Below are 22,520 nucleotides of genomic sequence, written 5' to 3'. Positions count from 1 at the left end.
GGGTACAGTCAGCTCTGGCTATACCCGGGTGCATGGAAACCTTTGCAATTCAAATAAAAGCCTTTTCCTAGCATTTGGTTAAAGAAGACACTGGGTCAGGTCAGCCTGAGACATAGCACAGCCAAACACGAAAAAAGGCTCGACATGGAAAAGGCACGGCCTGGCACAAGCACGCAGACGTGGGACGTGGGTTGGACTCAAGCCGCATTTTTTTGGAGAAAGCACAACAAGTTTTGGCACGAAAAGACAAGGCACATTAAATTGAGTGGGGACTTTCAATTTTGAAAATTTAAAAGGTGGTAAGACTTTAAAAATCTATTACTATATACTAAAAGAGATACCAGGAATGACACGTGTCATTTCCTGGTGAAAAATTTTCCCGCCAAAAACTCTTACCTAAAAAGACATGCATATTTACTTTATTTTTATTTTTTTCTCTCCTTTTGTATAAATGTTAATATATGGAAAAAAATATAGGATCATGGAATATACCATTATTAGAAAATTTTGGTAATATTTTAGTCAAACGGTCATTTCCATAATAGAAAATATTCTTACTCAATATTTTGGTCAAATTAGCAAATTAAATATATCAAATATTTTAGTCATATCATCATATTAAACATTTAAAATTTATAATACATAGTAGGTTAAAATTGTATATTATATGATAAAATGAGTACATTCGAGATTATTAATTACGCAATAGGTTTAAGGGATAAATAATTCAATTAAACTTTTTTATAAAAAATAGGTCAAATAATAATTTTTAAATATCCGTGCGTGCACGGGACCTGATCTAGTTCTTATATATAGTACTCTTATAACGTTTCTAAAGAAATAGGAAAATTATCATTAAAGAATAGTCATATGACAACTATTACAATAATTAATTAACCCTATGCATGGAAGAAATAATCTAGAACACGGCGAAGAATTTCATCCAAATCGCTAGTACGGACGGTTCAATGAAATATATAATGCATTTTGATAAGCCATTCTTATACATTTTGATGCACCAAGCCACTGATCATACTAACTCAACCTTGTGTGTTTTATCTACAGATAAATTGTATTTTCTTACGCTAAAATCCTTGAGCAAATTCCTCTTTAGATGTTGGTCTGTGAATTTTGGCGAGCCATTCTGTGCGTCACATTCTGTCTTGTGATGAAAATGCTCTGGTGCGCCGTGGCTTCATCTTTGCTCTATCAATAACTATCATCCACCCATTTATAATCTGCAAGGTACCAGCAAAAACACCAAAAAGTGAGGCTAAAATTCTGGAAGTTCAATACCAAGTATAAAATTAGATGCATCAATGATCATTGATGCCCTTAAGCTTACTTTGCCATTCATTTCTAGGAGAGCTGTAGTAGCAGCATCTTCATTGGAGTACTCAACAAACGCATACCCTTTTGACCTCTTTGATATCTTATCCATGATAACCTTGACTATAACAATGTTTACAGGCCCTTTTAGTAGTTAGCACAGCAGCTCAACCATCAAGATTAAAAAGATAATAAAAGAAAACTTTGTAAAAAATGTATCCAATAACAGACCGATATTGACATACCTTCTACGAGTTCACCAAAGGGTTCAAAGGCCTCACGTAACGTCTTTTCTGATGTGTAGAATGACAGACCTGCAAGAAAAATATCCTACTCAGTAGATATTCAGTGACAAGTTGACTGACACCAAACACTTTGACAGAAATAATAATGCAGACAGTTAAGTTCTGAACTCTAAACATCATTTATTGAACCAGGCAAATATACTTTTTCGGGTAAGTCAAGCAGGTATAAAGATTAAGGAGTCAAGTTAACAATGTCAGAACTATTACAGAATGGGTTAAGTTTGAAGGCATTGAAACACCCCTTTCCAACCCATCCTCACAAGCTGACATTCAGTCTCACAAAAAAACTACTTTTAGAAACGTTTCAAACAGCAGAATATGAACACCAAATTAGAGGCCTCGACTCTAAAGGTTCTCTACATGAAAGATGAAGCTACAATGCTACATGCATCTTGACCTCCTGCAAGACTGAGTACAGATCCAAAAAGTTCTCTTTTAAACAGCTGTGTGAAGACATAGTCATTACTGAAATTGAAATTTCTACACAAATTATGTCTGTATGTGAAGAAATTAAAACTTGACAATCTTTCTATGCATCAACAGATTCTGGGCCTTGGTGTTTGCGTTTTAAAGATGACAGTTTAGGTAGATATATAACAAAAAGAATTTGGAGAGACACTCTTAGGTCGAAGGGTTTCAAGTGAACCAAAAAAAAAATTAATATTTGTAACCTTAATTAAATAGATAGAGATTTCTCTTATTTGCAAATCAAGACTGGGGTAGAGCTATATCTCGCGTAATTTCGTAAAAATGCAAAATGAAAGTGAAATGACAGAGATATTGTAGGCCACATCAATCATGAATAACTTAAACAAAGGTGCTCCTCAAGAGCTCTCTACGATAAGAAAATACAACTCTACTGATTAAATGTCATGTTTACTACTGTATACGGCACATTGTAGCAGCTACTTGAGAAAACTCAAGTCTAGACTCGAGAGCCTAATGATAATGGAGATGAGAATGAAACACTAGATGTGCAACAACATTTGAAGTGATGATTCATAATAAAGTTAAGACTAACATGATGATTAAACGATACGAGAAATAAAGCTTAAACGATTTCAGGATACCAGAAGAAGGCACAACAAATGCTCCCGTGGAGATATACGAAGTATAAAAGATTACAAGAGAAGAAAAGGTAGTTACAAATACAAATGGGACAAAGTTACTAGTTGAGCTCTGTCACCATGGTGCCGGCACCATTCAAAGAAGAACACGCAGCACTTAACTTACTATAGGACCTAAGAAGGAACATGTAATTTCATTATTTTCTTACGTAACTTCCATTTCTACAACTTGGCATCATAATTTTGTTTTGGAAATTAATAAAAGATATTATTAAAAAACAAATAGAAATGAACAGAAGTTCAAGATACAGACAAAAAAACAGCTACACCACCAAACAACTTGGCATCATAACTGCAAATCCTATAATTCTACAAAGAACAGTTCAGTAATATATTTTCAATCCATAGTTTGACAGATGACCTTCATAATTGCAAATGAATAACTCTAGCATATAAACTTTCTCCGAATTCCACCACAGTTAGACCTGGACTGTCATGTTTCTTCTAATAATCTAATTTAATTGGCATGTTGAGCAAATTTCAAGGTGCATCTAGTTACGGAAAATCCTCATTTAATTATATAGTGTGGTAAGTAACACCAATGTCATCTTCTGACTGCATTGGTTAAGGACTTTAAGATAAGAATATCAAGTTCAAGGGTCAATAGCAAACCAATAACTCTAAGAAATAGCCCGTCCAACAGCCTGGCCAACATCACTACACAGTTCCCCAGACCATAAAATTTTATACGCACAAGAAATCAAGGAAAAGAACTACCTGTTATGAAAAGCTTGGTTTTACTTATATCTGTTTCTTTTGTAAAAGCTGAAGCATCGGATGACAACCTGTCACCTGCAAGCCAAGTCTTTATAGTCATCAACTAAAGAGGACATTTGACTACTTCTTATAAACAATGATTTGCTTGAAGAAAAATAAACTCCCCAACTTTTTGATTTACACAGATGATGAGATTAAAGACACTGCATAGTCATTATTTAAATCACTGCAGTAAAAATTTACTAACAGAGAAGTTGAATTGTTTCATATGCTAAAGAAACTTTCAACTTCTTGTATTCTAAATTTCTAATCAACTGGGAAATCATAATGAGCGCACTGATGAACAGAGCACCTCATCATATATACTTGTACAATACGAAGTATTATTTATATCATTTGTAATTTTTTTTTCTTTGAAATGTAGCAGTAATTTACTAATACAGAAGTTGCATTAATTCAAATATTTAGCAAATTGTTAACTTCTTAGACTTTTATTAATTCAAACTTCCAGACAAGCACACTAATAAAAAGTACATAGATATATATTCCATGTTTAACATTTCCATAAACGAGCCTCCCTAGAAAAGAACTAATCTAATCAATCTTCTTTGCCTGTATACCAGAATTAAAGCACCTTCACATTTACTGCTAAGATCCAAAATATCAAAATAGGGCTTCTCACAGTTCCGAGACAGGATTTAGGCTGATCTTTTACTGGAAGAAGCACAAGGAAATACATAGTCACATATGAACTTGCTAGCAACATCCAGAGACCTAAAAGTAATTTCCTAATGTTAAATCAGTTAATCTATAGGTTGCAATCGCAGTATGATGTTGCTTACGCGAATTTTCCGGACAACCCAAAGTCTCAAACTTCCATGAGTTACAACATCACCCCCACTTGGCTGAACGTCAGGCTGTTGACATTACCCAAGTTGAAAGTGTTTAATGCAGGCATCTCCTAACTCCCGTGAGACCAAGAACATTAGTAATTATGCCTATGGGACTTGCTTTGTTACAAGGTACAAAGTAATTGCTAACGCTCATTATCTTGCCTTCTTTAAGTGACTTTCCATTTAATTGCATTAAAAATAAGGATCTGAAGCTAATCGGATTCACCATCTGACTTTAGCTACTTCACTAAAAGCAAGATTATATATTTTTCTCTATTTTTCCGTAGCCCATAGTCCACATAAAAGATTGTTTGAAATGCGTAGCTTGATAATTTGAACAAGTATTTGCAACTGATTCCGAAGTAGAGCATAACTAAAGTTACTAAACAATGATTCAACCAGTGTAAAAGCAGCTGCACAGCGAGATAGTAACTTCACCAGTTTCATTGCCAAAAAGAACTTCACTAGTTTTTGTTAATAGAAAGTGTTCCTGCAGTCCTGCTGAAAGGCCCAGCAGCCAGCGATAAAGAACTTTCGGATGAACCCTTTCGTAACACAAAAACTTTAAGTACTCAACCTATGGTAGTAAATCTAGTGACACTCTTCCTTTGCAACTTCTATTTTTTTAAGCCTCTTCCTTTGTCACTTCTATTTTATTTAAGCCTCTTCCTTTGTAACTTCTATATTTTTCCCCTTTTTATATTTTTCCTGGGTCGAGATGGGTTTAGAAATTAACATAATGAACTAAGTAACTAACCACTGTTTGGAAATTCTGAATTGACAAATTGCTCCCTGTAATCTTTAAAGACAGTAGACTGAGAATAATATTTTGAGTATCATATCCGAGTCTTAGCATCTTTCATTTCTATATCCAACGTAATTCTACAAATCTCCATTTTAGGCAGAACAACAAATAAAAAGGATATGATCTCCAGAAAAGCTACAATCATTTCATGTACTACTCAATTATCACTCTACAGAAACAATATTACTGCATGTGGATAACTGTTATAGTGTTAGCAGTAGGAAAATGTTCTCTCAGATAATAATCCCACACAAGCATGCATATGGAGTAGAGCCTACTGAGAAGATCTCAAATTTTTATTGCTCTCAGATATGAGGATGAAGTAGGAGACTTAAGACTAATCCACGCAGATAATAACTCTCTCGAAAGGTCATCTAATCCACGCAGATATAGCCTCATATAGGTCAAACTGGAAAGAATGATCAGATATACCAGTAGGGAAGTACAATTATCAACATATTCACATCCTACCATAAATGGATGCATCTCTTCAGTGTACATATAATTCGATTTTATGAACAAACTTCCTTCTCTGCTTATGACTCACTAGGTGATACTTACGAAATAGTTTTCCATTTTCTTGATGCCCATCCACTCCCACTAATAAATAATAATCAATTAATGAAAGCATCCATTTTGCAGAAATGCTTTCCGCAACCTTAATGTAGTCCTTTAGAAAGACCTGAATGCCAATGAGCATATGCCAAGTTTCCAACTAACAAGCTGAATCTATTTACATCCATTATATACTTGATACATCCAGCTAGCTAGTCTAAGAATCATACTCGTATGTAGCCCTATAAAATTTGAATAAATAAGGAGTATTCCATCACTCAAGCACTATGAAACCATTATACTCTCCACTTAGAGAACAAACGAAAATGTTACAACAAACTCAAAATGAAAGTGACTGCCTCAACACACTGCTCACAGCTCATAACAAAACAAAGTACAAATGAAGAAACTGTCTGATTTCTATAAAGATGAGACCTCTTACTCCAGGAAAGGTAAGCAGTTAAAGAGAACGATATTTAGATCATACAGTACCTTTTACCAAACAATACATAGCTGGCAAGCAATCGAATAAGAAGATTTGACAAACCTTCATAATCCTTATTTTCTGATTCAAAATGCTCATCGGGCTGTACAGATAAAACTCCAGGCATGGCTGCACAAATAAGGGTCTTGAGTAAAGAAACCAATGCCATATGATGAATCATTAATGGCACAAAGAGCAGAAACAAATACATACTAGCTAGCTCTTGTGCCGATTCATCATCGAGTTTACAGCAAAACCCAAAATTAGACTCCCATGATACATGATATAGACACATTTGCGCATCCTTCTCACTGTCATTGATTAAATTTCTTACTCAGCTAAAACAATCCAATTCAAAAACACATAAGGGAGCATATAAATGATGAATCCAACACGTACTTCCTCAACACTTTGGTCAGTATGTTAACGTAAGAATCAACAGCCTGTGCCTTGGATAAGAATCTACTAGATGGTTTTTTGACACGTACAAGCCAGTTTTTCGAACCCTTGGGGAACAACAATGTTCTCTGATAGGGTAATTTTGACACAGAAACATCTTCAAAATTGCTAGTACTGTAGTCCTTCTTAGCAGAATTTATATCAGAGTCAGGCTTAACAGATAGCACTCCAGGCAAACCTTTACAAATTACAACACAAACAACAAAAAATTGTAAAATCACACTAATTAAAGATCAAGATTTTGTGGCAATCACTACTATTGCTTACAAATTCAAAGAAATTAAAGTCTTACCAGCAATTAACCGAGAAGTTTGTTCATCAACAATACAGCAAAAACCAAAATGGGTGTTGCAGGAAGCATCATATATACAGCTTTGTGCATCCTTTTCACTGTAATAATTCACTAATCCCTAATCATTAAGCATTATATAATACTTCGTATATAAAACCGACTGACCCATCCACACTTGATTTTGTCATAAATTTGAAGTTAACATATAATTTAGGGCCACTTATATCAAAACCGGAAAAACTCACCATCCGAGAGATTTCTCCAAAGTAGCGACATAATAGTTTATGATATCAGCTTTAGATTGAAACCCGTTTGGAGGTTTATCCATTATTACCATCCAATGAACATTTTCACCGGAATTTTGAGCGGTGGAACTTAAGGGGGTTGTTATTGATGTTGAAGCAGCAGTTGTAATCCTTGAAAATGGTGAATTGGGAAGAATTGACAAAGAATTGTTGAATAAATCATCGGAATTTTGTTGTGTTAATGACAATGAAACTTGAAAGGAGGTTTGTTTTCTGGGTTTGAATGAATTTGGTTTAGAGGGTGGAAATGGAAATGGAAATGGAAATGGAAATGGTGGGTTTTGATGATGGTTGAGTTTTTGAGGTGGGAATGAACTGTTGCTTAAATGGACTGTTCTAAGGGATGAATGAACAAGTTCCATGGCGCTATTTAGACGCTGTCAAAATTCTAAATTGATTTGTACTCCTACTCCGTAAATCCGTAATTGCTTAAATTCTCGTACTCAATACGGAGCATCTTGTCTCTCTGTTATTGGCATTGCTTCAATTCAATTATTAGTGTTTTTCTATGTCCTCATTTACTTAAGCTTTACTTTTTCTTTTCTTTTTTTTTGATGCAAATGAGCCATAATGGCGGGGATGAGAATCTCAATTGCTGACTGCTGTACCCGGGTACAGCCAGCTCTGGCTATACCCCCCAAAAACGACGCGCTCATATTGTTTGTTCATTCTTGTCGACTGTTTGTTCTTTTTTATTGTACTATTTGTTCATTCTTATTGTACTGATTGTTCTTTCTTGTTGTATTGTTTGTTCTTTCATGTTGTTCTTTCATATTGTTTGTTCATTCTTGTCGACTGTTTGTTCTTTTTTATTGTACTATTTGTTCATTCTTATTGTACTGATTGGTCTTTCTTGTTGTATTGTTTGTTCTTTCATGTTGTTTTTTAAATTTATCATCAAATTTTCATAATTGTTGTATTTTTTGTTATTTCTTCTGGAATTTTATGTTCTTTTTTATATTGTTTGTTCTTTCTTGTTTATTTGTTTGTTTATAATAATCATATGGTTAATGTTCATAATTAAATTCTTCATTAATCTTTTATTCTTTCTTTTTGTATTGTTTGTTCTTTCTTGTTGTACTGTTTGTTATTTCTTGTTGTTTTTTAAATTCATTCATCAAACTTATTGTTGTATTGTTTGTTCTTTCATGCTGGCTTTAAAATTCATCATAAAATTGTTCATAATTGTTGTATTGTTTGTTCTTTTTTCTGGAATTTTATGTTCTTTTTTATATTGTTTGTTCTTTTTTGTTGAATTATTTGTTCTTTCTTGTTTATTTGTTTGTTCATAATAATTATTTGCTTTATTGTTTGTTCTTTCTTGTTGTAATGTTTGTTCTTTCATGTTGGCTTTAAAATTCATCATAAAATTGTTCATAATTGTTGTATTGTTTGTTCTTTTTTCTGAAATTTTATGTTCTTTTTTATATTGTTTGTTCTTTTTTGTTGAATTATTTGTTTGTTCACAATAAATATATGGTTAATGTTCATAATGAAATTTTTCACTTCATTGGTCTTTTATGTTTTTACAAGCGCCTATATTGTTTATTTCTAAATAAATAAATAAATGTTCATTTCCAAAATAGTAAATGTTCATTCCAAATAAATAAATAAATATTTTTTTCCGAAATAGTAATGTTCATTTCCGAAATAGTAAATGCTCATTTTTGTAGTGTATTTCCAAATAAATAAATAAATGTTCATTTCCAAAATAGTAAATGTTCATTCCAAATAAATAAATAAACGTTCATTTTCGAAATAGTAAATGTTCATTTTTGTACCAGTATTTGTTCTTTCTTGTTTTATTGTTTGTTCTTTCATGTTGGCTTTAAAATTCATCATAAAATTATTCATAATTGTTGTTTTGGTTGTTCTTTTTTCTGGAATTTTATGTTCTTTTTTATATTGTTTGTTCTTTTTTGTTGAATTATTTGTTCTTTCTTGTTTATTTGTTTGTTCACAATAAATATATGGTTAATGTTCATAATGAAATTGTTCACTTCATTGGTCTTTTATGTTTTTACAAGCGCCTATATTGTTTATTTCCAAATAAATACATAAATGTTCATATCCAAAATAGTAAATGTTCATTCCAAATAAATAAATAAATGTTCATTTCCGAAATAGTAAATGCTCATTTTTGTAGTTTATTTCCAAATAAATAAATAAATGTTCATTTCCAAAATAGTAAATGTTCATTCCAAATAAATAAATAAATGTTCATTTTCGAAATAGTAAATGTTCATTTTTGTACCAGTATATTAATGTTCATTTTAAACAACACAAAACGACATCGTTTTGGATGGGGGTACAGCCAGCTTTGGCTGTACCCGGGTATAGCCAAAAATTTGCGTGAGAATCTATCTCAATATCACCTGGAATCGGATGAGAGCTCTAACCAACTGAGCTATCTATCACTCTCATTTAAGCTTTACTTTTAGTGTTCAATCTGAAGATTGCCTTTTACATTGTCTATGAAGTTATTATGATCCTGTTTTTGGCTATTTCAACTGGGGATAGTTAGTTTTGTTTTTTATGACAGTGAAAAAGGAAATGCGGTCTCTTGTCTGTGTTTAGAATGACCTTGCCATCTTGTTCTTTAGGTCTACTTTCCCTTTTCTCTATTGTTACACAATACTTCTTCTATTTGGATTGCCTACATGCTGAAGCCAATAGTCATTCAAAATTGCAGTTTTCTAAAATGATCAAGTATAGTTTTCAAATTGCGTAGATTCACCAAGTCACTCACTGGCATTATTCTGTTATGATCTATCTTTTTTCTTCATATTTGGAAAGTCATATGCTTGGTAATGTGTAAGCTTTTTCTGTGAAAATTGAGCTTAACGTTTTGTTTCTTGATTCGGAGTTGGTGATGTATGTACAACCTTGAGGCAATCCCTAGCCCCTAGGAACTACATGGAGTGTCAGGTACTTAGATGGAGTACTCTGGTTATAATTAATATTCTGATATCAGTGCATGCATGTCAGCAAATGGGTGGTTATATTCCTTATAGTGGTCAGTTAAGAGTGGATTTTGATAACCTATTTTGTGAAACCGAAACCCCTTGTCAATCAAAAAGTCCCATGTAGAGTAGCTAGTATCGTATCAGATTCAAGCATTGTTTCAATGTTTCTCACACTTTGATATATACGTGATCTTTTATATTACAGGTTTTAGCTATGGGTATTGCTTTAGTTTATTCATTTTTTGTGGAAGTAATAACATGACAAATCATCTCTTTTGACTGTATATGTGTGTCATTTTTTGCCAATAAGATCATAGATTATGCATTTTTCTGTTGTGAGTTTCTGGCGATTATTTTCGTTTACTGAATTGAGATGTTGATAAAGTCTTTAATATTTTTATTTGAGTAAACACGAAGGTTAATATATTATTTATCATATTTTATCTAGTATACCATCTTTAAGTTGTGCCCGTTCGTGATTTAAACTTGCAGGAGCATGGTGAGCTAAATGGAGAAGAGACGTAGATCTAGCAAATGAGATGGTGGAGGCTCTTGTTTGTTTTTGGGTCACTTTGTGATTTCTAGTAATATTAGATTAGGAGGCTACGGATTTTAATTTTATGTTTTTGTCATTAAAAACACTAAATTAATTAGTGAACAACTAATTGGTAATGCATGTGTCCCATGGGCACTAATATTGTAATATTACCCTTTAAGTCAATGAAAATCTCTTGTTATTGTCATCCTTTCTTAAATTATGATAATAATTTTCATTTATCATTATTATGAATAAATGAAGTCGTTGCATTAGGTGTCTAACATAACTTTTTTGACAATAAATTGCCGTTGAATTAGGGAAAAGGCGTTGCATTATTTCATTAAGCCACCGCAGATATCCGTCACATTAGCTAAAACTTCTGTTGCATTAGCTAAACTATATATTGTATTAGCTAAAATATATGTCGCAATAGCTGAAGAACTAATGTGACACCCAATATAAGGATTGTTGCTTAGATGTTCAACTAATGCAACGATATTCATTTTTCGTTGCATTAGGTCACTGATCATTGCATTAAGCCTGATGCAACGCCTCCGGATGCAATGGTCATTATCGTCGCATTAGGTCTAATGCAACGGATTTTTAAGCCTACTGCAACAATTTTAGGCGTTGCATCTGATTAGAAATGTAGTAGTGGAGGTTCCTTGTATAGACTGATGTTACTTGACTTTTTATGCTGGTGTTACTTATATAATGTATTCGATGTTACTTTTCTTGTTTTAATGTAGTTTCTTCTATTTTATTTTAGAGGTTCCTTGTATAGACTGGTATTACTTGACTTTTTATGCAGGGGTTACTTATACATTGTATTCGTCATTACTTTTCTTGTTTTATTTCAGTTTCATGTTAGATATTCATTATATAGACTAATATTGCTTTATTTTCTATGCTGGTGTTACTTTTAGATTCCGTTAATTTACACGTTGAGCTTATTTATAAGTGTGAGCACACCACACCATCAAGTTGATGGTGTGGCTGGTCACATATAAGACTTGAGGATCTAGTTTTATATGTTTGATACGCTAATTTGACCAAAATATTCAATATACTAATATGCTGATTATTTTGCTAAAATATTGATTAAATATATTTTCCACTATAAATATAACCATTTGACTAAAATATTAAAAGAAAAGGTTTTTAGCAAAACATTTAGTGGCATATATCATTATTTTCACAATTTATAACAAATGGTATTATTTTCCATGTATAAGCAGTATATAAAAATGATAGAAAATAATAAAGAAATATACGAAGTATTTTTTTATGAAAAAAGTTTTTTGAGGAAAAATTTTGCATCAGGAAGTGACACATATCACTAATATGTCTGTTTTGTATAATGTACTCATATAGATTGGTAGGATTTTAGTATTGCTAAAAAAAAAATAGCTTTGTTATTCCCAATCCTACATCAACACTAGATTATGGGAATAGGTTTTTGAGAAGCATTAAATTGAATATTTTTGTTTTTATTTCAAACATTAGATTGGGAAACGGTTCACTATTCTTATGACTAACTTTTAGTAGTAATATAGTATTGAAAAAGGGGCAGTGATAACAAATGGACCCTGGGTGAGTCCATCATTGGTGCTGTTTAGAGTTGGCAAAAGCTGATCCAACCCACCGACACAACCTGAACCTAACCCAATAACTAAGAGTTAGGTAAAGGTTTTGAACAGGTTTAATTAAATGGGTCAACCCAACCCAAACCGTTTGATTAAAAAGGTTGGGCCTGGTTAAAATTTTCAACCAAAAAACAATCCGTCTAACCCATTTAAGTTTAAGCCAATACAGAGTATGTAACATAGATATGTAGAATTTTATTTGAAAGATTTTATTTCTCATTTTTTCCTTCAACATTGAATAATTATTTGACGTTTTGATTCATGTCAAATATATTTCGTATATTGGAGTATTAATTTTTGCTATGAGATTTAAACGTGTCAGATTCAGGTCAACCCGTTAATAATCGGATTGAGTTGGGTTAATTATAATCTCAACCCATTTAAGTAAATAGGTCGAATTTAATTGGAAAAATCTCAACCCGTTAAAAATGAATTGACTTGATTCCAACCCAACCCAACTTAGCTCTTACTAGTTAGGCCCTATTTTTTTTTGCTTAATTTTAGTTTCAGGACTTATTTAGCAGTTCAGTTCGATCACTTCAATTTAGGAGCATTCAGTTCAGTTCAGTTCTAAAGAACAAGGACTTAATAATAATAATAATATTATTATTATTATTATTTATATTATTATATTACTTATTATTTGTATTTATATTATTATTATTATTATTATATATAATTAATTAATTATTATTAATTACTATGATTTATTAATTATTATTTATTATTATTTTTAGTAATTAAATACAAATTATTAATTATTTAGTTACTTCGTATTTATTATTAATTTTGAATTATTATTATTATTGATATTTATCATTTATTATAATTATTTAGTACGGAGTAATTAATTACAAATTATTATTATTTATTATATATTTATTTAGTTATTAATTACTAATTGTTCTTTAGTTATTAGTTATTAATTATGATGTTATTAATAATATTTTTTATTATTAATTTGTAATTAACTAGAGATTACTATTTATTAATATTTAATTATTTATTTCAATTCAGTTCATTTCAGTTCAATTTATGAGTATTCAGTTCAGTCCATAAGCATTCAGTTCAGTTCAATTTAGCTCGATCAGGGACTTATTAGTTATTCCCTGCGTCTCTTTTTGTTTTTTACGTTTGGTATTTTTCACGCGTTTTAACGAATAATTAATTTGCATTGAAATCCCTCAATTTTTTTATTTAAACGAGATAAATTACGTTTATTTATAATGTTTTTACTTTTATCAAAATTCTGATATTGAGAAATGAGAAAAATTTAATATCCCAATGGAAAAGTGTGAGAGATTAAATGACCCAATAAATTTGATTGGTTAAAATAATGATTGGATATAAATTTTGATAGAATACTAAGTTATTTATGTGATAATATAAAAGTAAATATAAAAAACATTTTGAAATACCCAAAAAGGAAAACGTAACAAATAAAAAGAGACGGAGGGAGTATTACTACTGCTGTTTTCTTTCTCACACACTCTCTCACGGTCGCACGGTCGCACGGTCTCACTCTCACCCAATGAATGAAATGAATCCATGATCATAATTTCCCAGAAATTCAAATTTGCAGATGACTGCAGTTAACCTGTAACTTCTCCACATTTCTCAACAACAAAACAACAATGGCTTCCTCTGCAGCAATCCACAGATCCTGCCTTTCTCCTCCATCATCTTCATCCCCACTCCAAAGACTTTCCACCTTCAAAGACAGAGACCACAACCCATCTTCCCTTGACTCCACCGCCACCACCAGTACCACTACCACCAACCCCCTCGCCAACTTCTCAACCGACCCAATTTTCTCTCTCTTCCTCTCCCCGGACTTCTCTTCCACCCATTTCTCCTCCCAAGCCCTATCCTCCGGCTCCGCTGCCTCCACCGCTGAACGCCTTCAAGATGGTATCCGTCTCCTCGAGAAGCAGCTCCGCTCCGAAGTCCTCTCCCACCATGACCACCTCTTCTCACAGCTCTCCTCCCTACGCGACGCTGATTCCGCTCTCTCCCTTGTCCGATCCTCCGTTTTCTCTCTCCAATCCTCCGTCCGTCGCGTCCGATCTGAGATCTCTGACCCGCATTCCCAGATCAAAGCCAAGACCACTCAGCTATCCAACCTCCACACCACTTCGTTGAATTTGCAGTTCACTATTAAAGTTCTCCGATTGATCAAGAAGCTTCGTGATCTGATGGAGGCTTCCGCCGAGTCCTTGGACCTTTTGAAGGGGGCCCAGTTACATTATGAGATTCTTGGATTAACCAACGATAATGATTTGTCCGGAATTGATGTAGTTGATGAGGAATTGAGGTGGGTTTCCGAGGCCGGGGCAAAACTCCGGTCCGAAGGGATGAAGATGCTGGAGAGAGGGTTAGAGGGGTTGAATCAAGCTGAGGTGGGAAGTGGTTTGCAGGTGTTTTACAATCTTGGGGAATTGAGGGGGACTGTTGATGGGTTGGTTGTTAAGTATAAGAATTTGGGGGTTAAGAGTATAGCTTCTGCTTTGGATATGAAGGCAATTTCTGCTGCTTCATCCGGTGGTGGCGGGTTTGGTGGTCCTGGGGGGATTCAGAGGAGTGGGACGCCGCAAATTGGGGGTGGCGCCAGAGCTAAAGACGCGCTCTGGCAGCGGATGAGTGGTTGTATGGATCAGCTGCATTCGATTATTGGCGCTATTTGGCTTTTGCAGAGGGTTTTGTCTAAGAAGAGGGATCCTTTCACTCATGTTTTGCTGCTGGATGAGGTCATTCAGGTGTGTTTTTTGCTCCTATTTATTGCTTTAAGAATGAAATTATTTGTTGTATGCTTGCCATTTGCTGCAGAAGGTTTACTTTTTATCCGTTCCTACACGAATTTGCCTTGTTTGATTGACTAATGTTCTAACACTCATATACTTTGAGGAAGCAAGTTAGTGTATTCAGATCATTTAACTTATAATCGTGGGAGAATCTATTAGTTTGCCTAGAAGAGAAACTTTGTTTGGATATTCTGTGGTTTATATGATTGAATTCGTAGCTTAGTTGATTGTTGTCACTTGTAGAAGTAGTTAGTTAATGTGCGGTAAATAATGTAGTAGAGTTGCTCGTGAGGATTGAAATCAGATTTTGATTATGTGGCTAACTAATAACATCTCTTTTCCTTTCTGCTTAGATAAATCATAGCTCCTCCTAGTTTTAATTGGAGTTTGAACATACATTACATGGTTGGTAAGCTCTTGGTTAGTGTCAAAAAGAGAAGGATGGCATTAGTTTTCACATTGTAACTGCATTAGTGGACATCAGATACCATTCTGCAAGTTCTAGCAGAAGCACTAACAAATAAACAATTTTGATGAACAAATTTAAGTGTTGGAAAATAAAGAGAAAATGGCAAGTGAAATTTACGAAAACAACCTCATTAACAAGTACGGACAAAAAAAACCAATGTCACTAGCACTACAATGAATTTTAATGACCCTGCCAAGTGACAAGCTGACAGCACCCATGATTTACAAATTTCAACTTTCTTTCACAAAATTTCTAAAATGACTCGTAAGAGTGTGTGAAAATTTTCACCGTGTTTTCTTTAGAAAGAATAATGACCCAGTGCGCTCTTTGCATAGAGTGATAGAGTACTGCCCCTTCTCTCAGAAACAGATAGTCTAGAGTCTAGACCCTTTCCTAGATCTACAATACAAAAGATATTACTCCAAAACTTACATTCTAACAACATCATTTTGGAATGTTTACTAGAAACTTAATACAACTAAAACTAGCATATTGTGTAGCAAAAACGCGTCAAAGTGCTCAGCTACACACCCGAATGGATCTACACATGCACTGCCCTGTCTTGACTACAATAATTCACCATGGCCCAAATCCAAAACCCATTATGTGTTCCAGGACCCTTTTGTGTCAAACTCTTGGGGTTATTTTGTGATAACTAACTGCTTTAGACTTCTCCTTTGTTTATCTTTTCTCCAATTCAAAATCCAATACAGCAATAACAAGGCACATAAGCTACTTAATCCCACATCAGCCTCAATTGCTTTATTCAAATGTAAACAGCATCATAACTAGGAAAATTCAATTAGAGCTCTTTGTCATTTCACCTGTGTCAGTAGAGTACGGAGGAAGATCCTGGATGTCTATGCATTTCCTTGTTGAGTAAATATGGATGAAGTTGCGTCACAATTTTTGATATAACTAGATCAGGTCTCGACGTCCCGTGCACGCAACGATTCTCTAACTTTGACTGAAATATTCCTCCTCCTAAAGTTATTGCATAATTAATAAATCTTGAACATATTCATGTTATAATCCAATATGCAATTCCCGTCCTACTATGTCTTAACTATTTTATACGCTTAACATGCTAGTTTGACTAAAATATTGAATAAATATATTTTCCGTAATTAATATACAAATTTGACTAAAATATTACTAAAAAATCATGGTTTAGCAAATTATTATTGTGTGGTATCTGCTATTGCCATAACCTATAAACAAATACGGACATACATAAATTGTTAATAAAACAAGATAGAAAATACATAAAAAAATGAAGCATAATTTTCATTTAAGGAAAAGAGTTTTTGGCGGGAAAATTTTGCATCAGGAAGTGACATTTGTCATTCCTAGTGTCTGTTTAAGTAGAAAGTTATGGATGAAGTTGCATCAAAAATTTTGACATAATCTTCCACTCATTGGGTTTTTGCTTCCTCTCACCTAGTTTGTAACTTTGTATACTAGACAATCTATATGGCAATGACACTTCTTTGGAGGCTGTTAGTCTATATTATGTTTGAAGAAAAGGTAATCTTGCATTATAGATGAAAGTCTGAGCAAATTTGGCATTGTGGCAGAGGTATAAAGTTATTCATGTTCATCCCAGAGTTGTTTTGTTCTTTCTATTGCATCTTTCAGATTGAAAATGAACAGTTAGCAACCCACAAAGTTAATTCAAAACAGAATTGTTGTTATAAAAAATAAACCACAAAATCAAAATTTATTTCTATAGTAACTAATGATCCTGTCTCACAACTGTGAACACCCAAAGAGAACTTCAAAGTAGATACTCTTATAGGATAGTCAAGACTTTTCATTTTAATCAGAAGATTTAATCAAGATATACACCAACTGCATCCTGGACCTTCATTTACAGAATATATGCAAAAGCTGAAAATACTCTAATTGAGATACCATAGGTGTACGTGTCACCACTAGCACAGAGGATTATAAGTTCTCTGATATGCGTGTCTATCCTTCATGTCTTATGTGATTAACCCTGTTACAATATAATCAGAAAGAACAAATCTCGAATGATCATGTATGTTGTATCAAAATTGGCCAAGGGAACTCTTTGTACTTGTTCTTTTTGTGACGTTGAAAATGGTTGTTGTGACTTGGGTTAACGTTAAATAGATATAATTTCTTAATAAAGCAAGGAAGCCATTTCTGGACTCCACTCTTCGCGTTTAGCTGGAGTATTCTCAGGCGGAGTAATCAGGGTAATGTTATGCTGTTAGTATGAGTTTAGGGGCTTTCTGGGATGGAGTAGGTGCACCTTACCCCTTCTGGAGTGCTGGTGCTAATTTGAACCTTTCCGAGCAGTTTTGTTTTTTAGTGTGTAAAGCATGATTGGCATTCTGTTATTTGAATTGATTGCTTTCTTGAGGACTCTGTGGTTTTTCCCTTTGTACCCATTTGTGAACCTTTTCAATGAATATCAGATGGGATACTAGGTATGAGGTGTAGTTTTGGGAAAACTGGGCAAAAAAGGCAGGCAATTGTGCTTGTAAGTTTGTTTTGCAGAATCTGATTTATTCTTTTGAAAACCAGCCCTGTATTTGGAACATCAATCATCTTGCCCTAATTGTTGTGCATTGAGTAGGCATGCATCTTGTAGAACAAATGACAAAACCCTCTGTGTGCTTTCACCATGAAGCTGCTTGTCCACTTCTCTACCATGAATGAATTTTGTGATGGCTTTTTCTTTAAATGTTATAGAATTGTGAATTGGCAGAAGTTCTGTATTAAATTGCGGTCTTCTGTTGAGGCATTTTCCCCTTGCATAGCCATTTTAAGTTAGCAGATCAGATCGTGTGTGAGTTTTTCCTTTTTTCTAATTCTACTTGTTGCTTTTGTAGGAGGGTGATCCAATGTTGACAGACCGAGTTTGGGAAGCATTTGTGAAATCATTTGCAAGTCAGATGAAATCTGCATTCACCACCTCAAGTTTTGTGAAGGAAATATTTATGTTGGGCTACCCGAAACTTTATTCCATGATTGAGAATCTGTTGGAACGAGTATCACGTGAAACAGATGTCAAGGGGGTTCTACCAGCTATCAGCTCAGAAGGAAAAGAGCAGATGCGTGCTTCAATTGAAATTTTCCGGACAGCATTTTTGGGACTATGTTTGAGTCGTCTTTCAGACCTTGTCAATAATGTCTTGCCAGTCTCCAACCGGGGAAGTGTTCCCTCCAAGGAACACATTTCAAAAATCATATCGCGGATACAGGAAGAGATTGAAGCTGTTCAATTTGATGGACATTTGACTCTTATGGTTCTGCGTGAAATTGGCAAAGTCCTGCTTCTCTTGGCTGAGAGAGCTGAATATCAGGTATTTTTGGGTAATTTCACCATGGGAAACTCATAACTACTCTTTATTTATAACACTTCTTCTATGGTTTCTTTGACAACGGCTATAAGCATACATTTTCATTTAAATACACTAGTTAACTTTCCTTTTTTTTTGTCCTGTCCTAGTAGTTGCTATAACCATATCTCAGTTACTGTTTATGCTAAAAATGCAACGTTTTTTATTCCTGTAATATGGTTCATTGCAACTCCAACTCTGTTTTGTTTTATTTTTTAGTTTTTCGTTAAAAAATCTGCCAAGCACAGGTAGAATTAGTTAATTGTTACCTCCAAACCTGATCTTGTCTATATGCATTAGGGGGAGGTCCTAATTATTGCAATAAGATTCTTTTTTCTTAGTTTAAGTTCTTGTTATAAAAACCCAGCCCTTGATTTAAATTTCATAAGTAGACATCAGGGAACAAAATATGACCTCTTCTTGTTAGTGTGACACTTCTATGTTCTGCATTCTTTGCTTTTCCATTATTATATATACATGTAAATTTGTTTCCTTCCCTTTTTCTGCTTATGCATATAATGTATGATTCTTGAATTGCAGATATCTACGGGACCTGAAGCTAGGCAGATAACTGGTCCTGCAACTCCATCTCAACTGAAGAACTTCATGTTGTGTCAGCATCTTCAAGAAATCCACACACGCATATCAGCTGTGTTGTTAAAATTACCACGTGAAGCCTCAGAAGTTATGTCTCCCTCACTAGGTGTTGTGTATGGGGTTGCCTGTGATTCAGTAGAATCATTATTCCAAGCTATGGTGGACCGTCTTCAGTCATGCATCTTGCAAATTCATGACCACAACTTTGGTGTCATAGGCATGGATGCCGCAATGGATAACAATGCTTCGCCTTACATGGAGGAATTACAAAAATGCATACTCCACTTCCGCAGGGAGTTCTTATCTAGGTTGTTGCCTTCTTCCAAAACCGCGGCAGCTACTGGTACTGAATCTATATCTACAAAGCTCGCCCGTGGTATGGCTTCACGGGTTCTTATGTTCTTCATAAGGCATGCTTCCCTTGTAAGGCCCCTTTCCGAGTCGGGAAAACTACGGATGGCTCGGGATATGGCGGAGTTGGAATTAGCGGTGGGTCAGAATTTATTCCCAGTGGAGCAGCTTGGTGGTCCATACAGGGCCCTAAGAGCATTCAGACCTGTCATCTTCTTGGACACATCTCAACTCGAGGCATCTCCACTGCTTCAGGATCTGCGTCCTAGCACTATACTTCACCATTTATATTCACGGGGACCAAGTGAGTTGCAGTCACCATTACAGAGGAATAAACTGACAGCACTTCAGTATTCGTTGTGGCTCGATTCCCAGGGTGAGGATCAAATATGGAGGGGTATCAAAGCAACTCTGGACGATTATGCTACGGTAGTAAGGTCAAGAGGGGATAAGGAGTTTGATCCAGTTTATCCCATAATGCTTCGAATTGGGTCATCCATTTCAGAAAATTCATCCCAATCTGACAGGACTTGATAATTTCATCCCAAGAATGTGTTACTGGATTGATTGATTGCTTAGTTTAGGAATACCGCAGTTGGGACAATCAGGGCAAGAGCATAACTGGTTGTATCTCAACTTGGGGGTCGGAAACAACATGCTTTTCTTCAAGTGATGATTAAATTGTAGACTCATTGGTTCAACGCAAAGGCAATGCTGTTCATATACGGGTACATGAGAGTTGAGACTTGAGACTGTTTGTTAGTACGGAGTATTTGTTTGTATACAGAGTACCTATATACCCTAGTGATTTTTGTATGTTTAAGCGTCAGCTCGTCTTCCCAACTATTCTGGGGCGGTTGACTTTTGACTTTTGACTTTTGAATGCCAAAAAAAATACACACAAATGAAAAGGAGTTATAATTGCTCGTGAAAGGAGCATGCCAAATAACACATTTCTTCACAATCGAAACAAATTATCAAATAGTTTATGACTTCATTCACGTTAGTCCTAATAAGTTTGCATTAGGATGGATATAATTTTGTGCCTAAGAAATTAAATGTCAAATGTATTACTCACTCTCGAAGTGGAGACTTAAAATTCTGTATAAAAACAAAAAAAGAGGATGACTTAAATTGCACAAAAAGTTTGAACTCTACATACTTAACTCTAGAGCCAAAGGATTAGGGGCCAAAGCGTGTAGGAAACAAAGTAAACAAAACACTCCAACTTGAATTTTGACTTTTGGCACCTTTCAATTGTCAATAATGTTGCAATTGCCAGCAACAAATAACTGGATTTTGTACGCGCCACAAACATACTTGCTTGAGTCCCTAGTGCTACTCATTACTGCTACCAATAAAATATTAGACTTGAGCTTAAAATTAGGGGGTTTTTATTCGACGTCCTCATCCGCTAAAAACGCCCGCGTATTTATAATGAAAATACGATTTTACCCTTTCAAAGAAATTTACCCTCCTTCACTTCACCCCTCCCCTTCCCTGTTATCTCCGGCCAGTTTCAACCGGAAACCGCTGCCTTAACCGAAAAACTGTCTCCCTCACTTCACCTCTCACCTTCCCTTCCCTGTTTTCTCCGGCAACTGTCAACACACTTGAGTCCGTCCGCAAAACCGCAGCATGGGGAGCAGTTGAGGAGGAGAAAAGCGACGACGGGGGAGGCACCCTTGTTCCTTTATAAAAAAAAATCGTTTCAATGTTTTAAATTGATTGCTTAATTATATCCTTATTTGCGTCAATATACACTTACATTTATGGAGTTTAGTTATGAAAATTAGCGTGTCATACTCCTACATTTGTGGAGATTTGTTGACCAACGTGATTCTAATTGATAATACAATTATTCTAATTATGCCAATTTTCTAATTTCGCCAATTATTATGATTATGCTACAATATTCCTATGATTACATTAGAGTATATTAAGGAGATATTGACTAATTATTACATAATATTTATACATTTTATCAGTTATTGATCGATGCCCAAAATTTTGTGATTTGGTTATGGTGTTTGAAGGGAACGGTGATGGTGGTTGAAGATAAAGCGTAATGATTTTTTTTTTTTAAATTTTTAACCTCGTGCCGCCCAGAATTAGCGGATTTGGGCCATGGTGCGTCGCCCAGGAAAGGCGGCCGCGACCATTGCTTGGCCGCCCTAGATCTGCGGTTGAACCATGGTGATGGCCGCCTTTCCTGGGTGGCACACCATGGCCCTAGGTCGCCAATTATGGGCGGCATCAACATCCATTAAAAAAAACTGACGACGATGATGGTGGTGGTGCGGTGTAGGTGAAGAGACGGTGATGACGTTGAAGCGGCGGTGATGGTGTTTGAAGGGACGGTGATGGTGTTTAAAGGAACAGTGATGGTGTTTGAAGATGAAAGGTGGTGGTGGAGATGGTGAGGTGAGTCACGGGCTGCCTGATTTTATCGCCGGAAAATGAAATAGGCTGCCGGAATTTAGGGAGGGTGAAAGCTTGAGGTGGAGTAA

At 34.7% G+C, this 22,520-nt stretch overlaps 2 protein-coding genes across 2 annotated transcripts; one reads left to right on the top strand and one right to left on the bottom strand.

Moving 5' to 3' along the window:
* Positions 1–829: 829 nt before the first annotated feature.
* Positions 830–7,761, bottom strand: LOC110803797 (organelle RRM domain-containing protein 1, chloroplastic). The gene is made up of 9 exons (XM_022009323.2): positions 7,212–7,761; positions 6,967–7,064; positions 6,615–6,852; positions 6,429–6,526; positions 6,279–6,344; positions 3,479–3,553; positions 1,575–1,643; positions 1,346–1,452; positions 830–1,238 (listed from the first exon to the last, which is right to left on the bottom strand). Exons 1-9 carry the CDS (start codon positions 7,631–7,633, stop codon positions 1,152–1,154), a joined length of 1,260 nt encoding a protein of 419 aa, XP_021865015.2. The 5' UTR covers positions 7,634–7,761; the 3' UTR covers positions 830–1,151.
* A 6,138-nt stretch (positions 7,762–13,899) lies between these two features.
* On the top strand, positions 13,900–20,921 carry LOC110803792 (conserved oligomeric Golgi complex subunit 5). Its single transcript, XM_022009317.2, has 3 exons — positions 13,900–15,177; positions 18,553–19,026; positions 19,603–20,921. Exons 1-3 carry the CDS (start codon positions 14,056–14,058, stop codon positions 20,542–20,544), a joined length of 2,538 nt encoding a protein of 845 aa, XP_021865009.2. The 5' UTR covers positions 13,900–14,055; the 3' UTR covers positions 20,545–20,921.
* Positions 20,922–22,520: the final 1,599 nt, after the last annotated feature.

Source organism: Spinacia oleracea, chromosome 2 (assembly GCF_020520425.1).
Source record: "Spinacia oleracea cultivar Varoflay chromosome 2, BTI_SOV_V1, whole genome shotgun sequence".
Classification (NCBI taxonomy): domain Eukaryota; kingdom Viridiplantae; phylum Streptophyta; class Magnoliopsida; order Caryophyllales; family Amaranthaceae; genus Spinacia; species Spinacia oleracea.
The sequence above is the reverse complement of the archived record's forward strand: the minus strand, read 5'-3'. Positions and strand labels throughout refer to the sequence as shown.

What these genes read in the sequence shown, in the direction of transcription:
- LOC110803792 (XM_022009317.2), top strand. Translation starts at nt 14,056, where the DNA reads ATGGCTTCCTCTGCAGCAATCCACAGATCCTGCCTTTCTCCTCCATCA. An exon ending in TGCTGGATGAGGTCATTCAG is followed by an intron (nt 15,178 to 18,552) that starts GTGTGTTTTTTG and finishes TTGCTTTTGTAG; the next exon opens with GAGGGTGATCCAATGTTGAC. An exon ending in CTGAGAGAGCTGAATATCAG is followed by an intron (nt 19,027 to 19,602) that starts GTATTTTTGGGT and finishes CTTGAATTGCAG; the next exon opens with ATATCTACGGGACCTGAAGC.
- LOC110803797 (XM_022009323.2), bottom strand. Translation starts at nt 7,633, where the DNA reads ATGGAACTTGTTCATTCATCCCTTAGAACAGTCCATTTAAGCAACAGT. An exon ending in AACTTCTCGGTTAATTGCTG is followed by an intron (nt 6,853 to 6,966) that starts GTAAGACTTTAA and finishes TAATTTGTAAAG; the next exon opens with GTTTGCCTGGAGTGCTATCT. An exon ending in ATCGGCACAAGAGCTAGCTA is followed by an intron (nt 6,345 to 6,428) that starts GTATGTATTTGT and finishes TTATTTGTGCAG; the next exon opens with CCATGCCTGGAGTTTTATCT.